Source organism: Dicentrarchus labrax, unplaced genomic scaffold (assembly GCF_905237075.1).
Source record: "Dicentrarchus labrax unplaced genomic scaffold, dlabrax2021, whole genome shotgun sequence".
NCBI lineage: Eukaryota > Metazoa > Chordata > Actinopteri > Moronidae > Dicentrarchus > Dicentrarchus labrax.
The window spans coordinates 12,965,779-12,990,028 of NW_026136720.1; the positions used below are offsets into that span (position 1 = coordinate 12,965,779).

Below are 24,250 nucleotides of genomic sequence, written 5' to 3' on the forward strand. Positions count from 1 at the left end.
CAGAGAAGAGGAGTTCACTTACGTGTAGGTAGAGGTTTAGCAAACCGTGGGCTTGGCATTGTCTTGTTGCAAATAGCTGATGTGTCTGCTTCATCTACATCCTGCTGCCAGGCACTGAAACACATATATTTAATCAGAAAGTGGGATCTTCAAATTCTTATATTTACCTATTATAGAAAATGTATGTCTAAAAACTTTAGCTGCAAAACTGTTTGTAGATTAATGGGCAGAGAGATGCATACTTGCTTGGTGTAGCCTGTCTGACATCCACACACTGCCTCCCGTTCCAGGCACAGTATGGATCCCTGGAGAGGATGCACTCCCCGCAGCTCTGATAATTAGTGCAGTTAGCTACTGGGACCTCCACCAGTTCAGAGAAAGAGGAAACATAAAGCTGACCCTGTGGAGGAGAAACGACAAAGAAGGGGACAGGAAGGAAGTGCCCCAAATACAGTTACTGGGTTACTAATTTCATCCAGAATCTTCCTGGTCTGACCCTGAACTAAATACAGCACTCTTAGCCTTTATTAACACCAGTTTAATATAAATATATTTGCCTGAATGCATAACTCTAAGTATGAAAGACAAGCCAGGATTCAGACAGTGTCAAAATTCCAGCTGTTAAAATCCCAGCTGTTTGTGGATCCCTTGAGAGAAAGTTGTATGTAATTAGCTCATTGAACACAAGGTCTGCTTTAGGCTGTGACTGTTCATGGCTCATGGAATCTCTAAACTGCCAATAAATGCATTTACTGAGCTTGTTATTAGTTCACACCATGGGAAAGCGCCGTAAAACAAGCTGAGCTAGTTTTCTCTCTCAGCAATCCACTGTACCTTTTCAGTGTCCAGCTCAATGTGTTGCACTGGTTGGGAATCACGGAAGAGCACCATCTCCTCAATGATGTGCATCTTGTTGTTGACATTAATGGCTTTATGAAGTCTCCCATCATCTAGAGGACACAGTATAACTTGTTATTAGATTAAAGTCTTTGTGAATGTTGACGATTGCTACAAATCAAAAACAAATGACGAAGCGTTTGTGTGTGATTGCAGGTGAGTGCTTTACCTGTGCCAATGAAGAGCACATTATACGCTTTTTTTGCTGCCTTTACTCGATGAACGGCAATCTGCGTGTAGCGAACATTACGTTTGAGCAGGAGCGGCTGGCTGCGAATCACGCTGTCCATCAGGAAGTGGTCTTTGACAAAATTTAGCACCTTGTCCGGCATGTGCAGCGAGGAGGAGATGCCCTGTTCCCTGGCAGCATTTGTGATGCACTATGGAGGCAACACATCAAGTCATTTACATACATTCACATTGGATAAATGATATAAACTGCAGCTGTACAGCATGTCACTGTTCCTTTGCTAAGATTTTTCAGTGATTCAACTGTGATAAGACCGCCAGGAAATGAAAGCGACAGCACACAGATAAGAATACTGTTTAGAAGGAGAGGTGAGGAGTGACACCGGCTCAATGGATGTCTGTTTGAGCCATGATCGTCAGTCAAGATTGAGGATGTGACTGATGACCAGACAGGAATGTATGAAACTTGTTCATGCTACTGACATGACATGCTGCTGAGTACGGACGTGTGTCTACAGGTTATCCAGCAGAGGGCAGCAGGCAGGTACTCACCACTCCAGGCCGAGGTTCTGGGACAGGATGGTTGTATGTGTACCACTGTTGAGTCTCTCGGTTGACCTCACGGTATCGCCCATTGAATGCATTTTCCACTTGATCCATAGTGAAGGAACACACTGCAGAGCTTCCTGAAGCACCTTTATACCTTATAACACAGAAACAAGCATATCAACAATACTGAGTGATCATTTATTGACCTCACAGAGGGGATGTTTTACACTAAAAGCCTAAACAACTCTGTATAGAATACTGTGGTGAGCTTTAACTGCCCAGGGAATTCAGATGAAAATTAACTATTCTATTCTCTTGTTAAATTTATGTTTTTTGTACATGTTAAAATACATTTAATACAATTAACATTGTAGTTCAAAACCCCCAGGAGAATTCCACCCACATCAGATATTTTGAGTTTTGAAAAAATATCACCAAATGTAAATCTCCCTTTATAATGGTCTAAATAACAAATCTTGACTAACACTGCCAGGCATGTAATTGCATTGGAGAATACTAAATCCCTTTTATTTCATTTTATGCCTAAAAATTGTAATGTAATTGCACATTGTTAGTGTCCCTTTTATTCATTTAACCAGCCCAAATTCTCAGAAATATTACCTTCAAAAAGTTGCACTTTGGTTTCAATCGAAACTTTTTTATAGCATACTTGAGACTATAATAACATTTTTATTCTTCAAGTGTGCCAATTTTACAAAAGATATCTGAAGGTATGACTACATTAGTTTGGTGGTGCGTTAATCAGAGTTGGTCCTCACCACTGAGATGTGAAGACTCCATAAAACACAGTGTTCTTCCAGTCCTCGGGGCTGGGCGTCAGCACAAACATGTCTTGAATTATGTTGAAGGGGAAGCCATCATCGGGCAGAGAGCACAAGAGTTGAGCCTTCAGGAAGGTTGTCCATTTCTTCTGCAGTACCCTCTCGCCTCCCATGTCACCCTGCAACACAAATATTGTAGATTTGGAGCTGTTTAACATGTGGCCAGTAGAGGGTGCAAGAATATAAGACTGACATCTGTCCTATGTGGTGACTGTTGACAATGCAGCTGAAAGAACAGTTTGACTTGATGGAATCTGACAGGCTTGTAAGAGCCATGAAATAATAATGTGCACCATATGGTACGTTGCCATGGCATGCCTTACATACCATAACATACAGTACATATTGTAAATTATATTAGGAAAACAAGTCTCTCATCTTTATCTGCCTTCCTCATGACTAATAACAGAAACAGAAAGAGAGTGCAGTGTTCAAAGGTGAAGCTGTTTGAATTGACATAACTGAAAAACATTAACCTCACAGAGTAAAACCATAATGAGCAAAATCAATTGTGCCCATAACACAGATATACCCTGAGGCAACAGACTTCTAGGTCATGAAAACAATATACATCATCAACTGGCTTAGATAAAAAACACTTGGGCCTTTGAGGAGGGCAAATGCTTTTCAATGAAAAGAAGAAGAGACATTCCTCCCCGACAATCCTTCTTCACTGACACTACTGCTGTGATTCGCCGCCTTTGGCACTAGCCTTCAAAGTGATGTGTGGCACGGGACCTCCTTGACATGCATTCTAATTTGGATACGCAGATGTACAATAGTATATCTGTGCAAATGCAGAGAGCAACTACATCTTTAAACCTTAATGTAAACCTAATTTACAGTATGTAATGTATGACTGTAACAGATTATATTCCGCAGGGACCTACAGGCCTCAGGAAGGTGACGTTTTACCTACACAAACCAAGAGTCTATTTTAATTCTGCAGAAAGACCTGGGATTTAAAGGGACAATGCTCTCCTACACCAAACAAACTGTTAACTTTCAGCTAACAGATTCCAGTTTTCTCAGAGGCATAGATCTAACCAGATGCATGTTGGCTGTTGGAAGGAATAAGTAGTTTTAAAAATGTAAAGAGCAGAGGACCATAGAGAAACACTAAATGATCTAAACTACAACAAAACCCTTTAACATGAAGCTTCAATTGAGTCCACTTTAGTATTACATTAATCAGAGGAAATGGCAGCCAGGATGGGAGGGGAAATGACACATGACCAGTACTGAGCTTCTGAAGCAATTACTTATCGGAGTAACCCAGGCAGATAATGAGCGACATACAGTATATTCTCTCGTCTTCCTGGCTGAACCTAGTTTTATAATTTAATGCCACTCTGTGCTTAAACTGACTTCTGAATAATTGAAGCAAATGCATCCCGTTCATTAATCCTTTGTAAAAGCATCCCTTGTTCAAAAGGCTGTTCAAAAAGCTGTGAACATGTAGGCAGTAATGGCTTCCTTCTGGGAAACTGAACAATCCTGCAAATGAGAACATGCTTTGTTTTGTTTGTTTCAAGCAAAACGTTGTTTATCATTCCATAGTTAGCCCCGATGAAGTGGAACCTGTATACTGAACACCTGAATAAACAACAAAGAGGACGCTTACTTTATATTCTGAACATATTTTAAGCATATGTGAGAAAACCCATCATCAACATGCTACATTAGTCAATATTTATGTAACAGTGTTAACAGGAATTAGTTATTTTCAATTGGATGCATGGAAAAACTGAGTGGATAATTACATGAAGATGAAAATATGACCCTGTGGGTAGTGTCTGACTGAAACAGGACTGTGATTCACCCCTGGGATTTCTATGGTGCCACCTCAGGGTTTATATCTGATGCACACATTGTAGGTAGCGTCTTGACAGCTGGATGACTGTCAGACACACACCTGGAGATGGCCTGAAAATAAAAAATATACTCTCTCTCTCTCCCCATGAAAATTCCTAAAAAGTTTTGATCAACAATAGTGAAAAAATCCAATAAGATGGTGTCACGGGACAAGGTTGAAATACAAAACATGTCTTTGCTGTCCTCTAACAGCAGCTCTAACCTGACATATTTTCTCTGACGTGAACATCAACTCTCAGCTGGTATTTTTCATTCTCCTTGGACTGTGATAAACATGATTGTTTTCCCAGAGACAGTCAGATCTGGAGAACTGGTTTATGTTGTTACGATCTGTAAAAGACCCTAAAAAATATGAACAAATGCTGCGTGAGCAGCAAAAGCCCTGGGTTTAAGTATTTCAGCAGGTGATAATCCATTTATGTGCATGGATCTAGTGCTACAGTAATCCTAAGCCATTTTGAGTTGGCTACTGAGTCCTGCTGGAACACAAATATTTGGTGAAACATGATAAGAATTGAGGGAGGAGAGGATCTGGAGAAAAGGAATCAAACAGAGAAAAAGAAGCAAGAAGAATGTTTTTCTGTAACAAGAGAACCTGCGTCACTGCCCAGAAAGACTGTGAGCTATACTCATCACATTTACGCTTTCTGAAGACTACATATAAGTCCGTCTAGGAGCATATACTGAACACAAACACACATGAAATACACAGTGGTCTGACAGATTCCTATAGTGACGGGATGGGGGTGTCGGGAGATGTTGCTCAAGGGGGAAAGGGCTCCTTTAGATGGACTATCTCCCTTCAAGCATCACTCACCTTACACACGCGAGCAATGCGTGACACAATGGTGTTGTCAAAGAAATCAAACTCCTTTCCTGCTTCGCTGAAGAAGAAGTAAATCTTATCGTCATCGCCCACTAGGTTGCCCTTGGGCAGGCTCTCCTGTATGTAGGCAGAGCCAACAAAGGCCGGGTCTGAAAGAAAAACAACAGGAACAATACTGTCAACCTACAGTATATGAAATTCAGGTTTCCAGGGACAGATGTCCCTATTCCCTCTGACATCAACACACTAAATGGAAACTCCAATTGCATCAGGGACTCTGAAAGATTATAGGTAAACACTTTTCTGTTCTCATACAGCATATCTGGCACAAGCAGCTTTTGATATTAGTATGTATAATTTCTATTATATGCGCATATAATGAAAAGCATTGCCTTCCAGCCAAAGACTTGTACCTTGAAGCCAGTTGAGTGAGTTTTCTGTTTTTAGAGCAGTTCCTTGGCTTAGACTCTTGTAAATGATGGGTTCATTTCCTTGGAAATTACTCACTGTACCAGCATACAGCTCTCCATCTGCAACGCAATGAAGAAGACCAGCATAATCATAGTGTTTACCACCAGGGAATGGGCTTTTACGTCACGCACAGTAATGAAATCCAGAGGTTATGTCGCAATTTGTCCACATATCAACCACCTGTGTCTAGTTACTTTGTATACACTGTGGGAATTATCACATTTTTAACAAAGCTTGACTTTATCAACAGCTGAGCTGGGACCTACCAGCCATGATGGCAGTGGACTTGTATTCAGGGTTGAAGGGGCAGCGGCTTCGTCCATCCTCTGTAACAATCTCACCGGTATCACTCTTGATGAGGGAGAAGTCTGCAGTTTTCTGGAGAACACAAACACAAATCAAATGGCACATGCTTAGTTGAAAAGTAGAGCTGTAAACTGCTCTGACAGTGACCACTGTCTGCCTGTCCCACAGTAAAAAAAGGTAGTCAGTCAGACTTTCAGTAAAGTTGAAGCACAGGCCCTCCCTGTATGTTTGTTATGAATTGTGCTAAAAGGCTTTAAAAGATTTGTAGAAAAGGATTGCAAACTGGGTCGATTCTTATATAATCTGATTACATGCATTAAATATTTTGATCCATCTCCCTTTGGCACAGGAGATAATAAAATAATGCACATACAGTGCATTGTATCTTGCTGGGCATGGGCCTCAGCCAGACTGCTAAGTGAGCTGAAGGCAGGAAGCAGCACGCATCAGATTTTAGATGCTCTTCCTCCAGAATCTAATAAATAAACTGCACATATAAATCCTGCATCAGGGGTAATCAACTTGTCTAAAAAACAAAACAATGAATGACACAGCTTTTTAGATCCCCACAAAACAAGACAAGCACAGGTAGAGTTTAGCTGCACACAGCAGGTCACTGCAACATATGTGACTGTTTCATACAAACACTTACTATGTAAGCACAGGTGGGGCTGAAGGCGTATGTTCCACACACGTACAGATGAGTGCTGTTCAGATGTAGCAAAATCTTGATGTAGTTGAAGCAATCCGTCTGTATTAGAAACACAGACAATAATTTCATGAAAATGGTAGAAAATTAATTCAGCTACTAAGATGCTGTAAAAGGATATAGGTGATTATGTTTGGATTTTTTTCCAAAAGTTACTGTGTTTCCTGTCTCAGACATAGTAATTTACATAAGCTTATTAGAAAGTGAAGATAAATATGTAAATAAAACAAAAATGATCAGCGGAATGCCTCACAGTCCAGCAAATATGAGATTAGAGATAGATTTTTGTGTCATTTATCTTCTTATCCAGCAATTCTGAGATGGTTTTTAACATTCAAAACAAACACTGTTTACTCCTGCTAAGTAATCTTGAAAAATTGACAAGATTCTAGGTCTGTTGTTTATGTATAAAAGTGGTAGAGGAGTAAGCTGACAAAAGAAAGAGTGTAATAAAGGAAAAGTTTGTTTGAAGGTAAGAGAAAGATCCATTGTTAAAATGGAAAGTTACAACTTGACAGGAAATTTCCAGGGTTCTGCCCTGGGTCTGTTTCCAAAGTGCCACGCAACAATGGTCAACTTGACCAAAGAGGCAAACCTGCAGTCAAATAAATACAGTTGAGCCATCTGACTTTTGTTACTTGAACTTTTACACCAGCAGTTAACTTGCCTGCAGGTCTTTGCCTTTGAAACTGCACTCGTCTCGCTTCCTCTCTGGAGTTTTCCATGTGAGCTGCAGGAGAGAAACACAGTCAGACTCATACTGTGGGTATACAGTCAGGTAGGTTATATTCACATTGGACTTCTGGGATCATATCATATTTAGAACCATATTCATATTGTACCTCTGGGATCCTATTATAACTACATTCATAGTGATACAGTATACGATACTGCAGTTTACAGATGCTTGGCTCTTACGTTTCTTTGTAGCTTGACTGCACTGATATCAGTGAGGTTGAGAGCAAAGAGAATCTCCCGGGCACCAATATACAGCATGTTGTCTTCTTTACTGAGGTGGAGAGCCGTATAGTTGAAGACTCCGTCAACTGAGAAACTTTTGGTTGTCCTCTCCTTCGCATCTGGACAGAAAGAGACACAGACATAAGGTGTATTTCATGAATGAATCCTACCATGCTGAATATGAAGAGGATACCATACAGTACATTATGACTGTTAAAAGCCATTATAAGCTTTTGAAGACAGAAAATACAAAAAGGCACTTTGTTATGCAAATTGAAGCAGTTTGAAGATGTTTTATATGTGGTCACAAAATCTGATGTTCACCACAGATATACTGCAGATATTCTGTCTTAATCAGACACACTAGCACTCCTGACAAGCCTCACAGAGTTGTCTTGTTTCTCACGACATCTACACAGCCTTGAAACATTTGTGTGTTTTAATGTTAATGAAAAATCTAAAAAACAATTCACAATTTGTCTTAAATTACACATCATCTACCTGTGCAGAATTTTTTTTAGCATTTTCTTATGGCATTTCTGCCTTTTTTAGACAGTACACAGTAGAGAGCTGACAGGGAATGAGGAGAGCGAGGTGGATGACGTGCAACGAAGGTCCTAGTCATACTGAAATGTTGCAACTACACGGTCAGCATCTTAGACCTCTAAGTCACCTGGATGCTCCAGAAACATATTTTCCTCAGGATATGAACAACTAAGATACTTTTAGCCTGTTTTAATACTCACACTGTTATTGACCTTTGACTTTGTAGAATACAACTACTACTGGACATCTACAGAATAACTAACCCTAACCCTACAATATTCAATACACGCGACAAAAAACCCCAGAAGAAATCAGTATGTCTGTGCTTCTTTCTGTGTGTGTGTGCACCTTCTAAATCAGCTCCTCATCAGAGAAAGAGATAAAGAAGGAAAGAACAGGAGGAGAAAAGTCTTCATGTAAGTGAATGATTCACTCCAACCACATTAACACCTCCTGACTGAAGCAAAGGGTTAAATCATCAACTCTCCTAATCACTGCTTTAAAGGCCCATGTGTATCTCAGATTTGCAGCAGCCTGGAGGCTTTTACTGCTGGCGCAGCTTGAACAACTTGCCTTAATTGCATGCCAGCATAAACAGAAGCAGGGAGCTGATGGAAACTTGACGTGACTGTAGTTCTGATAGAGGACCTTTGCCCCTGTAATGTGGGCGAATAAGGAAGAAATAACAGACCAAAGAACTTAATTTATTTTATTAAGGGAGGTCCTCTAATATTGTTTTTCTCAATAATGTCGCTCTCAATGATTCATAGATAAATGACTGCTCCAAGGGGCTGTACAAAAATGACATGGGGGGGTTTAAACATTATGTTTTAAGTAAGGCCCTACACAGAGTTAAAAATATATTTTCTTTACCCTCCTCTTAACTGCTACATCTTCCTCCCAAAAACTAAAAAACTAAAATAAAATACATGAATTAGTTCAACTAATGAATGACCAAAAGAGGGAAAGCACAGAATTTAAGATGGTGTACCCCAATTTAAACCATAATATCTTAAAGGAGCATTCATTTGCACATAAATGGACATTAAACATTGAATTAGCAAGTGCCAAATGTATGGCAAACATCACAAAATACAACATATTCTAATTCTATTCTTAAATTTCTATATTCTATATTTTATTTTCTAATAAAGATTTGTTATTATTGCCACCAAAATGAGTTAGACTCGGCCCAAAGTGTCATGCATTATATTATGTGGGACTTATATGACACATTTAAACATTTTTTGGAAATATAATTTTGGGGTGAAATAACAGAAGAACCAACAAAAAAATAAAAACATAATGCATTATTATATTAAGCCAAAGTCAGTTTTACTCTTGTCAGTTTGCCTCATGAGGTCTGCACTGTATTTTCACTTTCCAGACAGGCAGATTCATATAGGATTAAAACCACAGATGCTGGTGGTAATAATTACAATTATGGCACTTCCTGGCATAAAACTAATCCAATCCAGATAAAGTAAGGTGTCATTAAGTTGTACTGATAATAAGCACACTATGTGGTACGTACCCTGTAGTGTGTGTGACCTAGTATAACCTCACCTCAGTGGGTAGGTACAGGAGAGTTGAGAGACTTCCTCTCCCTCGGGAAAACAACATGTTAATAGCAGCCCATCACCACAGCAACAGACAGCCATATTGTAGTTAAATCTGTCCGTAAAACCACAAGAGGCTCTACTCTACGTACTGTACATGAACCCATTGGGGCCGTTCTCTCTCCCTTTCACTATCATTACAGGATAAATGGAGTGCTGCTCCATGCCGGTACGGTTCCCCCCTTTTTTGCCTTGGGCAACTTTAACTGTGATTTACAAGGAGAGAGAGACACAAAGGCCAAAGCCTGAACCAAAACAAAAGCTTTGAGGGATTTTCACAGAGGAGTATAGCTACACAATTATTCTCTGGAGTCAGATCACCACTGTCATACTTAACGACCACAGCTGACGAAGAAAAAACAATACGGCCCCTAATTGAGTAGCATTAAAGAGATCCGGAGGGTTTGCAACCGCACAAAGCTTTCCATTTACAATGTCAGGAAAACATTAATCATCTTTCAGTTTAGACCTATTGGTTTACAATCCTTTATTCCTCTAAGGGGTAGGTAGCCTAATTGTTAAATGGTATACTTTAACATCATGTTTTACATGTTCTATATTAATGAAAGGTATGCTTAAAGAATCGTCTTAAAATGACAAATTGCCTCAAGATTCTTAAATTTGCTCGAATCAGTATTTAATATAATAAAATTACTACGTATACGTATACACTCTTTAGTGTCTTTCAGCTCATTGTTTTGACAAGCAGCCTACAACTTCAGCAAAAAAGATCAAAAGCCAGATATTTCCCATTCTCATGTTGGAGACACCACGGTTCATTAAAAGTTTCCAACAGGCCAACTGACTCCATCAACTTAAACAATATATACTTTTATTAGTAACTTTACTGTGTTTTGTGGTCTTAATGACATTAATACAGCTTTGTATAATGACTTGGAACATACTAATAGGAGATGTAAAGAAATAACAAAAAGTAAAGGTGAAAAAAAGCCTCCTTCATGTTATCGGAGAACCAGGTTTACAGTTGTAACCTTTAGTTTTGATGTGTTTCTAGCCTTACAACTACATTAATTCATCCTGATTTTCTATAAAAAATATTATAATAATTGATAAAGGTTTTTCAGTTAACAGTGTTAAAATAATTATTTGTTGTGGCAGTTATACACAACAACAGTCCTGAAACCACAAAACCCAGACAGAATAGAGCTAGAGGTCAAACACTGTGCAGACTGTTAATGCTAAAACAACATCACAAGCTAACGAGTGTACCCTACTTGAACTTGTCCTACCTTCCCCTCCTTATACGCCACAGTCTCTTAAAGAATCCCCTCTATTGTTGTTAGACTGTCTGAGGTTGATTCCTGAGGGGCTATTTCATGACAGTGCAGCCCCAGAAATGTTGTGGTGTACGTCAGTAAGAGGGAAACAGACAGGACAGTTCAGATGAAGCATTTAAGACTGGAAGAGCAGCTTGTAGTATGTGCTGCAGCCACAGAGACAAGGTGTCAGAAAGGGCACCCAAGTGACCATCATGTTACCACTAAAGAGGTACAGTGTATGGGAACATTACACCGTAATTCATTTTGACTTTGTTAGATATCTTGTCTATCTTGCTTTTTGTCTTGTAAGGGACCCTTTTGAGACAGCTTTGCTGTAAAGAATAGATGGTCACTACTTTAAAGTGCTATATTTTATTTTAGAGATTTATTTTTAAGATGTATTTATATTGAAAAGGTAAAGATCAAGATGCCACATAAGCCTTTTCATAGTAACCAAACAGAATGTAAGTTCTGTGAATGTAATTTTGCCCATATTGTCCAGAGTTATTTTCAACACAAGTGGGTTACTTGTGCTGAAAATTAGTAATATTTTAAAGGTCAGTTAATCCAAAGGACGTACAGACAGGTGACAAATGAAAGGAAACCCTTGACTAAATTAGTGGAGAAATATAATGAATGCAGATTTGCATTTATATTTATTCATTTGGCAGATGCTTTTGTCCAAAGTGACGTCCAAATGAAGTACAATTCAAGCCACAGTAGATCAAGGAGAAGCCTTTGAGAAGAAGTAGAAAATAGGACTAAAGGTGTCACTAAATGGTTGTATTTGAATTTGTATGGCATTTACAGTCACTTGCGTACCCCTACAGTATGTAAGATTTTGTTCTAAGATGGCGCTCTCAACCACCATCAACAAAACATGAAATGGGGAAATATCTTTTTAAATATTTTTTTTTCTGCTGAGGTTTTAAGATATCCTCATTTACCCCAATGCAGTTGAGGTGAATGAATTGTATTCTTTGGTGCTCACAGCATTTAAAAATTACAATTGAAAAACTCAACAGAAACCTGGCTTTCCAGGAACAATGGCCCTTTACTTTGGACAATCCACAGAGCTCAGAGTTAACATTTCTCACTGGAACTACTTTCTACAGAAAGTCCCTATGAAAGAAAATACGTATTACTTAATTTTTCAATTCTCTGAATGCCACAAACTCACCTCCATTCTATTTGGAAGGCAATACAACTTTCAGAGGTGGGTATCTAAAAAACTTTTTTCACATAATGTAATTTAAGATATAGGTACACTCTGCTCCACTTTGCTGTCTCTGCTTGACTGATGATGAAAACACAGCTCACATGTCAAGGAGGTAGTTATATGACCCTTTAACTGCAAAATGAAAACACTACCCAAAGAGTAAACCAGCAGGCAGAGCTGGATAACTTTACACTGTATCACCATTACCAGACCTCTGATCCAGAGAGAGCAGCTTTGTCTGGTTTAGAGCACCTCGGTGACCCTTTATAGAAGTGCATGAACAGCACACTCAGTGGTTCAACCGCTGGCAGCTGTAAGCAATACGAGATCATTGCCATTATTATGTAATTAAAAGTAATTTCTGCAAATGACACCGCTAAATGGATTGAAATACTCGCCTCGACTGGATTGCTAATCTATTTAGAGGGGAAATTAATTATATTGGGCTTAAAGGAATCCTACATTTTTCCAGCTGATTTCCTGATGAGTCTGTGTCCAAAAAAAGTACAAGGATAATTAAAAGTGTAGAACATCCCCTCTAGAGGGGAACTGTGGAGTAATTTGTCCTTTGGTGACAGAGATCTAAATGCCTTCTTTTGTAGGGCAACTAGGCTGTATCAATCTGTGCCCTCCCTTATGAGTGGGCTGTCTTTATCAGCTCTTACAGCTGTTTTTTCAGGAGATCAGATGATTGCATACCTCATTTAAAGCACCCGTTCTTGTTTACTTTCTCCATAACTACAAAAAAACACTGTCACAAAAAAATAGACTGTGTATAATTACAAATTACACTACAGCAAACTCTCTGTTCATTAGTAAACTTGTCTTTGAAAAGTAAGAAACAAGGCCTATTGCCAACATTAAAATCAGCTCCTGACTTAAGTCCCAAAATGATGTCTAAGTAGTTTGTAATTTCATCTGTCCTGGTCATAGTTTACCAGTAGATGACCCAGAAAAAATGGCTGCCTCTCTTTACTGAGATAAGGAGCAAGCAATAGCCTCATGATGGGTCATCTTTAAGGGATGCCAGATGCCCCATTTTATAAGAAATTACATGACTCTTTGACCTTGTGATTATAAAACCATACACAACCTGTTCAAGAGGCTATATCTGCTATATGCATAAACCTGTTTCTAACTACACTCTATGTCCAAGTAAACAGCAAGATGTTAGGAACACGATAAGACCCATTGTCTGTTTGTTGGCCTAGAACTCAGGAATGTGTAACTGCGTCTCAAACAGGGATAAAGGGACACTCATTCGAGCCTTTGCATACTGCTGTATGTGAATGTTGCATGGAGTCCATCCATGGATGACTAAATGAACCTTACAAAAAGACAAAATCATACTTTGTATGCTTTATTTAAAGAATAGCCACTAAACCATAAACATGACCTACATTCTCACCTCTAAAGATACATTTAAAATATTGTTTTTGGGGCTTTTTCCCTTTATTGGATAGGACAGCTGAAGATAGACAGGAAAGTGGGTCGAGAGAGGGGATGACACGCAGCAAAGGGCCAGAGGAGAAACCTGAACCACTGCAGTAAGGACTCAGCCTTTGAACATGGGGTGCCAGCTCTACCAGGGGGGCTATTCGGGCTCCCCATCTCTAAAGATATATAAGAAGAATGGTGGCAAGCAGTACTTTTATAAAAACAAACTGATGCATAAATAATCAATATTTTTTTCATTAAACAAAGAGAGTGTGACAGTATGTAATTAATCTAACTTTAATCAAAATATCACACCAGCAGTTTTAGGAATCATCTACAAACAAATTATTGTTATGTAGAGAAAAATATTTTCAATATCTTGATAATTATTGTGCTACAATCACTGACGCAACATGATAGGACTGAAATCTGAAAATAAGATATTTGTTATAAGTTGGTTTGGTTTATTCACATTATTCAAACGTATGAATCAACAAGTATAATTTCATTGTTGTCCCTGATGACAGACCAACAACTTATGTATGTCAGGAGGCATTCAGTGACTGACAAGAAATATTAGAAAACAGTGATTTATTCAGGAAGCAGGTAAAAGTATTACTAAAGTAAAAAGTATTACAAACACAACAAAAAAAATCAAAAAGATAATGGTTGTTTGACAATAATCAAAATTGTTAGCCTTTGACTTGAAGTTAGCAGGATCTGATTTCTCCTTAATTAAAGGAATTTATTCCATTTTGTGGCACTAGAATACAGAAAGGTATCATTACCCATCTTACAGGCAAGAAGTGACAACAACAGAGAAGGTAAAATATATCCCTGATGTCAGAGAAACTGTGATGCAATTTATTTAAATTGTTTGTTTAAAAGAGCAAGGATTGACAGTTGAGCTAGGATGCCCTCAGTGTTAGAATAAGTGTGCTGAAAATAAAGACACAAGAGAGAAATTATACTTTAAAGAAGTAACGAAGAACCTACTCAGGCAAAGCAAAGAGACTCCAGGGACAAATCCCTTTTCTTTGTCTTCATCTACCTTCTGTACTTGTTCAAGGACTTTGCTCGGGATAGAACAGATGAACCCTCATAAATCCAATTGCTTAGAGGAAAAGTGATTAAGACCCTCTGCTGCGAGTGAAGCAATGACCGCTGTGACAGGAAACCATAGTGCGAACAGGAGTCCCACTGGGTCAGTGTCAAAGCAACGCCAGAACTCCCAATACTGTTGCATTGTCTGGTGACATCAAGACAGAAAACAGGCCACACTGCAGCACTAACTAAATTATCCCATGTAATTTTAAACTAGCCATTAGGAGCTGCTGCTGAATGGGTAATTGTGTGGGAGAGAAGACCTGGGAAGCTGAAGGACAGTGACTTAAGCATCTGGAATGCATTAAGACAACAGGCCAAGAGGGCCAATTCACCAGGAGATTCATTAGACAAGCTGTGAGCCTGCTGTTTGCATTGGTAACTTGTGGGGTTGCATCTTGTTAGCAGGATATTGTCTCCACTGCACCATGCTGATGCTGAGATTGGTGGCAATTTTAAACACGACTTTAGGAAACAGAGACTGGAAAGTCAAACTGTAAATGCTGCAAATCCTGTAAATGCCAAGCAAATTGTAAAGTGTAGAGATAAAGTATGTGCATTACGTATTAACACAGCAGGGATGAGAAATAACAGGCTTTGGTAGTGCAATTTATTGGGGGATCGAACCTAGTTAATCTGTTAACATTTAAATAAAACACCTTCATCCAAATCTATTAAACCTGTAGTTTGTGAAAGAGCCCTAAAGGACCCTTTCCCATGAAAAAGGTTAACAGGGCACTCTGTTGGTCAGGGAGCAACACCCCAGATTAACCACAATAATGTAAACCAGCTGCTGGTTCGTCAGGACCTCACTGTGACCCCTTCCTCAGAACAGCGCTGGAACATCAAGAACAAAGAGAGTACATGAGGTTATGACATGTTTCTAACTGTACAGCAGCACTCTGACCTGACTGGCCTGACTCCATGCTGTGTATTTACAGTAGGAGCAGAGACACAGTTGCGGTGTCCTCGCAACACCATCAAAATGAACGTGCGACGCAGTGACAGTTTTACAGTCTGCTGAGTTTGATTTATATCCCGCTCACTGGTGGATTGGACAGAGTAGGTGTCATTCATATCAACAACAAGTTGAATATTCTCTATTGTTGCATATGTTTTTTTAAACAATGACAGAAAAATCTGAAGTCTGTCCGTCTTTTTGACAGATTAACACTGAGTGTGAGCTACCATTAATTAACATTAAGTAACTCGCATGCATCACTGTCAATAAGCACATGTAGCCCCCCCTGTCCAGAAAGACTGCATATCAATTAGCAACTGATTAGTAGTCTTGTCTTTTATCTCACATGCATGGCCTTGTTGTCTAACTAGCTTTAGCCATCGCACTGCTAGGCTACATCGCTACATAGCCTAGCTATCGCAAAATGTCACAACAGCTAAGTGTCCGAAGCTGTGCATGTTCACACTTCACAAGAGCTAGGTCAAAGTTCAGTTTTAAATGAGTTGCTTTATAAAATGCTGTGAGTTTTACTTGGGTGGAGGAAGTTTGTGGTTGTTGGCTCATGGTCTCATCGTTAATGACTTCTTGTGATATGAATGAGGAGGCTTTCCACTGTTATGTTTTCCTTTCTCTTCAATGGTGCGCCGCTGTAATAGCTCGGTTGGAAAATTAATGTTTCATTATCATTAAAAATAAAATTTAAATGACGGGTAATTTTTATGATCCTCAACATGACAGACAGCAAGGAAGTCAAACGCGACCTCTGATCGGAAATATCAGGATCAACAATCAGTCATCAGTTCATTATAGATTGAAAATAATCACTACACAACCTACATCATCTTAAAAGCACCACCTGTTGTATTTTCTGCTGTATATTTAAATTCAAATAAATCACCTAAACTTACTTTGACACAGGTTGAATCTATAAAACAATAAAAAAATCTAATGTAGCTGTATTTCTCATTTCAATGCAATCTACTTAACTGTTTGCTGAAATGATTAATTGATTAATTGATTAGTCAATCAACAGAAAATCTATGTTTCGTCTATAAAGTCAGAACACATCTTAAGAAAATACTGATTATAGCTTCACAGAAGTGAGCAGTCCCAGCTTCTTATGTTCAACATAATTTGAATACTTTGATTTAATTAAATTAATAAAAACATGCAATATGAACTAAGTCAACAAAAATAATCCTCATAACAGTTGCCATGACTTTCCGCATCAGTGTAATCTCATGGACTTTAACAAGGCAACTGGAGTGTGTTCAGGCATTCATGCCATTAAGAACTGCTGTTCAGCTATGGGGCACCAATACAGTATTAAAAAGCTGTTATCTCACTTGACACTGCTGTCATTTTGAATTACTTGAGAGTGGTTGATTCGACTGGTATAGACATGGCAGCTTTTAAATAATTAAAAATGCTTTACTCCCATTGTGGCTGTGGGCATGGCCTCTGAATAAAATTAAAGCACGTCTATCCACACACATGATGTCTGACAGAGGGCTAAACAGATCAACAGGCAAAGACAGGGAACATAAACGGCTTATAGGTGTGCCTTTAAATAGTGTTCCAACACACTAAGCCATTCAGCATGGTCTGCATTAAAGCCTGGAACAAAAGCGGAGAGAAAAGCAGATGCAGGCTCTACTCCCTGAACCCATGATCCGTCCTGATAGGCGCATAATGAGAACCAGACAAGTGTTCACACCATAACACATACAAATCCCCATTCATTATTCATGGCAGATTACCCTCTTCATTAAGGCAGAGGCGGGGACCAGGGGACAGAGAGGGCAAGACAGAAGAAGAGGAGGAAGTCGGTCTATGAAAATGTTACCGGATGAGAAGCAGCCAAGCAGCTATAGCCCGCCTATACTAGGTTAAGGCATGCAAACCGTCAAGCTAACTGGCATCCAGATAGGACAGAGAGGACCAGAAACCATGACGAGATCAGGCCTTTTCTGCTGTATAAAGTTCAGGTCCCTGAGGCCCACAGCTCTGTATTCTGCTTTGATACAGTAAACACAATGTGACAAAGCCCTTCTGCGGGAGGCTGAAAAATGTCAGTGTAGCAGAACCGACATTACCACAGCAAGACAAATTCTATCACCAGGCCCTGCTAACCTTTATCAGGAGGATGAAGCTTGCCTAAAAACTGGTCTTTGAAACATCATCATGATAATCTGCCAGGGACTTACAACAACATTATTCATATTAAATATAAAGTCACTATGAGCCCTTAACCATGTCAAGGTAGGTCAGAAGGACCTGATAAATATACTCCTTGTTAAGTCTAATTGTGGATTGTAACTATCTCTGTTGTTAAAGCTGTATTATTTCCTGCATGACCCCTCATGGAGAGCTCATCAATGTTGTTAAAGTTACAGCAACATGCAAATGCTATTACAAAACAAACTGATGACTGAGGATAACTCTGGTTAACTCTGAAAGTATTATTAAAATAGACACAAGATAGAAAAGACACCCGTCCCTGCTTGGCCGCAGTCATACTGCATCCATAGCACACAAGTACTTTACAGTTTAGTCTTCCTGGCTTCTGACATGTGGGTTTTGTATGTTTTATTGTGGTATTTAACACTGGCTGCACGCCCTAAAAGCAAATCTTTCTATCAAAACAGGGAGAAGTGTGAGCGTGAAGCGTCTTTCAGTGAGTGATTGATGGTGTGTGTTGTTGTGAAACGCTCTACCAGGCCTGAGCTGTGAGCTTTGTTGAGGCTGGCAGGTGAGAGAGATTACCTGTTGGTATAGAGGTCCTTAGTGAGGGAAGGTACAGGCTCAGACAGGCAAGATGGCTGACCTATTTGAAAGCTTGCCTGATGCGAAATTAGCCTCATACTGGAAATGCTATCCATGTCTATAATAGATTACCGAGAGAGATCTATCAACACAATCTTTCCTGACATTAAGACTCTAACGATGCCTGAACGTGAGTCACTAACTGCAGTTCAATCATTGAAAGCCTGCATTGATCTCATTATCCATCATTTTGTTTAATTGTCCATAGACATACTAAGGCACAATAAATGTTTAAATCAAACTTGTCATCTCAAGTGCACTAGTAGATCATTTGAGTAATTGCATAAGTGATGATGAAATCACTACATGGCACTAGTGGCCATAGCAAATCATGCTGCACAAAAGGCTTATTAAACAATATCCCCAACATATTTTCAGGGTGAAATATGACAAGCATATTTGTTATGTTTCTAAGCTGGATGGATGGTATGACATTCTGCAAGCAAACAGAAAAAGTACCGATTATATAAGAGCAATGACTTGCAGTGCTTATGAGACTATGTCAGACTGCCCTCAGTAAATCGCAGCACAATAGGCCTGTTCATTTTGTAATTATGTCTGACCTGTAGGTACTCGACAGAGCCACCCCGATGGAGCTGCCATTCACAGTGCGGATTTACATGGATTTTAAATCATTATGGCGAAGACAAACACCATTTCACCCATCCAAATCCCTTTAGCTCTTACAAAGGACACATATGAAGTGTATTGATTTTTTTTTTCAATTCACAGAGTTAATGAACAGGGACACCACTGGGAATTACATAGACAGGCCTGTAGGCAGGATGCGAGAGTAGGTGCACTCTGTTATAATCAAGAAGTACAGTGCTAAATAGTAAATAGTTTAACAGAAAACAGCTGCTGTTTCTGTTTCTGTTGTCTGGGATATACAAGTTACAAGATCTGCCCAGCTGTGAGCTCGCAGCAGCTCTACTATACAGAGCAAAAGCAATAGCCCTGCTCTTTTTGACTGTTTATTAACAGTCTGCCAAGTGCTGCTGTTCATGCAAAAGGATCTCACAAAGCCCCAACTGGAGCCCCATGCACCCCCAAAGCTCACATCATCCTTTCTTCACTGACAAATAACAGCCCGATGAGTCTGCTACCATGCACTAAAATGTGATGTTAGAAAAGATCAGGACTTAATACTGCATGTAACCGTGCATGAAACAACCCACACCGTATTAGAAGTTGATAAAACTTACTGTAGGAGAAGGTGAGGCGTGGAGTGACATCATTTTCCGTGACAGCCGTATGAAAGCAACCAATGAAGAGGACGGTGTAGGCTGAAAGACAGAGCCAAGCCATACTCATTGTCCACATGCCTCCTCAGGACCGCCAGCCAACTTGCAGTATTTGCCTTTCAGGTTTTTGGTGAATTCATGAAGAGTGTTTTTTTTTAGGCCGTGTTTATTTTCACTCCCTCTCTCTTCCTGCAGCTCCAGGCTCCTTGAATGGAAGTCCTATGCTCTGTTGTGAAGTCAGGGATTTCCTTTGGGCCTGCAGAAGATGATGCTGGTTTGAAATGACGATCTGTGATCTCAGAACAAGACAGAAAGTCTCCACCGATCAGCCTCCATGCGTACACGTCACCGCAGGGTCTCAGCTGAGATCTGCCGAGATGAAGGCACAACATTCAAATTAGGGCTTTGTATAAGCAAGCTTGTGTGGTTCTTTATTGGAAAAAGTGGACCAATTGATTAGTCGACTAACAAAAAATGTATCAGCAACTATTTTGATAATCCATTAATTGTTTAAGAGCAAAATTCTCTGGTTCAAGCTTCCTAATTGTGAGGATTTGCTGCTTTTCTTTGTCATATGCAATAGTAAATCATCTTTGAACCAGCCAAAACAAACAATAAAAACATTTGAAACTTAAATATAAGTAATATTTTTCACTATTCTCTGACATTCCATAAGACTAAACAATTAATTAATTAATTAATAGTAAAAATATCAGTGGATCAATGAAAATTACTGTTAGTTGCTACTCTAATTCCTTATAATGGCTAATATTTCCGCATCATACTGTACAGCAACACCTGCAATACTACTAAGGGCACAAAGTCAAAAAAATGTCTTTCCATGTCACTGAGAGCATTCTTTATCTTAACAAAACCAAACATCTGGCTACACAACCAAACAACAACAAATCACATCACATTATATTTGAAATTTGAAAGTGCCACAGGAAAAAAACAAAGTCACTTTCTCTATCTGTGGGGCTCAACTGACCTTTTCACTCCACACTACAGATCTGAGGTGGTATTGCTTTCAGTTTCTCTTCAGAGGGTTGAGCAAGTGATATCACTGTAGTGATCATTAACAGAATACTACATGAATGAGCTTTGCTACAGGGCGTGTTTGAGCACAATGCTCAGGTCAGGTTAATTTGATAGCGTCAGCTACTGACAAACAACGTTACGCTCCTAAAGCTGTAATCTCCATATCTGAACTGTTCGTACCAGCTCTATTGTGCAAAGGAAAGAAAAGAATGCAGAAGTTTCTTAGAAATTTTTGTTTAAGCTTAAGGACAATGAAAAGGTGTGACACCCATATAACAGCTCATGTTACAAGAATTATAGGAGTATCTGTCCCACAGTTTTCCTTGGATGAACTTCAGTTAAATTACTGAGAAATGGTGTGTATACAATTTAGACTGTTTTGATTCCTACAGGTCACATAAGGATTTATTTCTGCCTGCTCTCAGTTGCAATGAAGAATTTATTGAGATAAAAGTGTCCAAAGCCAAAGGAAACTGGTTAAATATTTGCATAGGCTTGCTGTTCGGTTTGCCTCAAATCAATACAGATTACTGGAATTTAACTTTTTTTTGCCATTTAAAGGTTGACACTGGCTTACTCCTTATCCACAATGGCTACAACAGAAAGAAAAAGAAAGAAAATATTAAAGCCACAAGAAAACTCTTATACCAATAATGGAATTATGGGGCAATTCAGTGATGCTGATTAACTGAACGTAGTGAGACGTGAAGGGAAACTCAATACACACATCCCAGTTACAACTGCAAACGCTCCATTACAGTTGCCACAGGGAGCTACTCATTAAACGCAACCAACGGGAGATTCAGTTTCATGTGAGGTATGGCAATCAATAGCAAAAGGTAGTGAGTGAAGCTATTCCTGTTTTCTATCAAGAGGCTCCTGACTCTTAGTCAATAAGTAGTCTGACACTTGCTGCAAACACAGACATCTCCAAATCTGAGCTGGAAAGATGACATTTGGAGGAGCAGGAAGGCCTTGATAAAGGCCAGAGAACAAGACACAAAGAGGGTTATTTCTACCGCAGCACAGACACACTCAAGACTCGAATATGAGAGATACAGGCGCACACTCTATTCTGTCAATTTAGTTTTAAAAGCAGGAATAACAGTGAAGCAAGGGAAAGATCAAGTTGTTCGAAATGAGCTGTTTCATTTAAAGTCTTTTAAAATTAAAAAAAAATGGTGTCAACAGCAGAACAAAATCCATCCCATTACCATTGGTGCATACTGATGCACTGTGCAGATTTGTAAAAGCTATGAAAGAAAATATAGTGACGACTAGACACTGAAGAATTTCAGCCTACAGCAGCAAGACTGTGACTCTTAATGATCATAATGACAAAAGCAGACGAGGTTACGAGAGGCTTCTGCTTTTGAAACTCCAGGCTAGGTCAATTGTTTGGACCAGCATATGTGATGTCAGTGGACTGTAACATGTAATAGACAACGAGGGTGGCCATAAGCATCATTAGGCTCCTTTGTGTGGTACAATTCAAAGTGAGACACGCCACTTGACCAAGAAACAGTGAAGTTAACATTAATTCTGGGTTTGTGTGACAGTCAGACAAAGAGCCTGCATGCATCAAGCTGAATCCGACTGAGGTACGTAGAGAGAGCTCGACTCAGCGTGAGTGAGAGAACAAGGGCCCCTCTGACAGCACAGAAATCTATATGCAACTCTGCACTTCACTGCTCTCTCCTGCATGATGCATAAACTGAATCATCCCTTTCACTCCCTACATAGACGTGATAGTGTGCTCTGGCTGTGGATGATACTCTCCCATCTCTCTGTCTATGATCTCCTCTTAAATCTTTCCTGATCTTTCTTTCTATATATGCCCCTGTATATATGCAACATATCAGCCAGCCTTATCAGGACACTTTGTTATAATCATTACATGTGTCAAACCTTTCCCACAGGTTATATTAAAAAAAGGGTCTAAACAAAGGCATAGGTTTGGTTTTATTAGTGGGAGGACACAATTGAGTATGTTGTTCTTCACCAAGACTAAATGAATGTTATTTATCTATATACATTTATATTAAGCTAGTCGAAAAAACATAATAATGAACTTAAGCTTTGTGCATTCTAACAAAATCATAGAAATGTGGCCTAAATTATAAATAGACTGAAGCATAAGAAATAGTTTTAGTCTCTTAATAGTGTCATTACATTAGGGTACATAACATTACACATTGTCACCTTTAAATCAAAATATGTGAATATACATATACCAAAAACATGTAGTGGAGGATGAGTAGTTTTTCAAGTCCTAAGTAATGTTCACAGAGTTTGCTGTCAGGCTGTGACCAACCCCAACAACCTCTATCAATCAGAGGATTAGTGCTGCCTTCAAGTGGCCTGGGAGTCAAAACCTTGGGCAATAAAGTTCAACAGGCCTCAGCACTGCTCACAAAGCTTATGTTGCTGTAAGTGCAGATAATAACTGAACACCAAGACCAAGAAGAATGTATCAACATTTTTATCAACTCAGAGCTTCCCTCACCTGGATTATGATGCATGGACTGTAAGTGTAAGTGGGGGTGACAAATCAGGGTTCTGAAAAGTGAGGGGGACATCCCAAGTGGAAACTGAAATATTGTATGCTTCTTGCCGGGAAATAAGTGGCACACAGAAATGTCACTCTCTGACTGATGGTATATAGGCATCTGCTCACTAGCCCATCATCCATATCAGTAATAGCAACAGTTTTGACAGTCCGTGAAGTAAAAGAATTAGCTGTGGAGGGGGAAAGACCATTAAATAAAGGAGTAAGAAGCTCTGATGGGAATAGGGAGTGAGTTACATACAACAAAAGAACTGATTCATAAACACATGTGGCTGTAATGAGAATACTTAAAATTTACAATATTAAACTTTCTCATAAAAAGTTATGAGCATTTACTGTACTAGAAAAGAGCTTTGGGCATACAGTAGAGTGCATGTCTAAAAAGAGGAAATAAGCTTATATTTAACCACAACAGGGAAATTCCCAGCCCTCTTTAACAGTCATTTCCAGTAGTACAGCTCATGCTATCCAGTAAAACTCTGATTATATATCACTGAATGGCAAAGACTGTCCAATGACAGCACTGCTTATAAGACTCGCATTATAAATAGCAGCACTGCGTATACTGCTGAAACAGGTGGCACCACCATTAGCATTTGCCATCTGAGTAGAGTAGGAGGGGTCAAGGCTCCCTGGATTCCACACACAGCCTGTTGACTGGAAAAGTGTTGACTGAAAAATACGACCTATTGGCATGCCTGTCATCTCAGGAAGCCACCTGTATACACACACACACACACACACAAACATACACGCTGGCCACCTACGTCATAACCCCTG

At 39.3% G+C, this 24,250-nt stretch overlaps 1 protein-coding gene across 1 annotated transcript in view; it reads right to left on the reverse strand.

Annotated features, from left to right (window-relative positions):
• Positions 1 to 24,250, reverse strand: part of sema4ba (sema domain, immunoglobulin domain (Ig), transmembrane domain (TM) and short cytoplasmic domain, (semaphorin) 4Ba) — a 41,887-nt gene that overhangs the window by 3,588 nt on the left and 14,049 nt on the right. Inside the window, exons 2-14 of the mRNA XM_051382236.1 lie at positions 19,822 to 20,229; positions 7,583 to 7,743; positions 7,332 to 7,394; positions 6,608 to 6,706; positions 5,916 to 6,027; positions 5,592 to 5,708; positions 5,170 to 5,327; positions 2,415 to 2,596; positions 1,639 to 1,789; positions 1,067 to 1,277; positions 835 to 950; positions 243 to 400; positions 23 to 114 (exon numbers count right to left, since the gene is read on the reverse strand). Of these exons, the coding sequence (XP_051238196.1) occupies positions 23 to 114; positions 243 to 400; positions 835 to 950; positions 1,067 to 1,277; positions 1,639 to 1,789; positions 2,415 to 2,596; positions 5,170 to 5,327; positions 5,592 to 5,708; positions 5,916 to 6,027; positions 6,608 to 6,706; positions 7,332 to 7,394; positions 7,583 to 7,743; positions 19,822 to 19,939 (1,738 nt within the window). The 5' untranslated portion in view covers positions 19,940 to 20,229. The remainder of the gene's footprint in view (positions 1 to 22; positions 115 to 242; positions 401 to 834; positions 951 to 1,066; positions 1,278 to 1,638; positions 1,790 to 2,414; positions 2,597 to 5,169; positions 5,328 to 5,591; positions 5,709 to 5,915; positions 6,028 to 6,607; positions 6,707 to 7,331; positions 7,395 to 7,582; positions 7,744 to 19,821; positions 20,230 to 24,250) is intronic.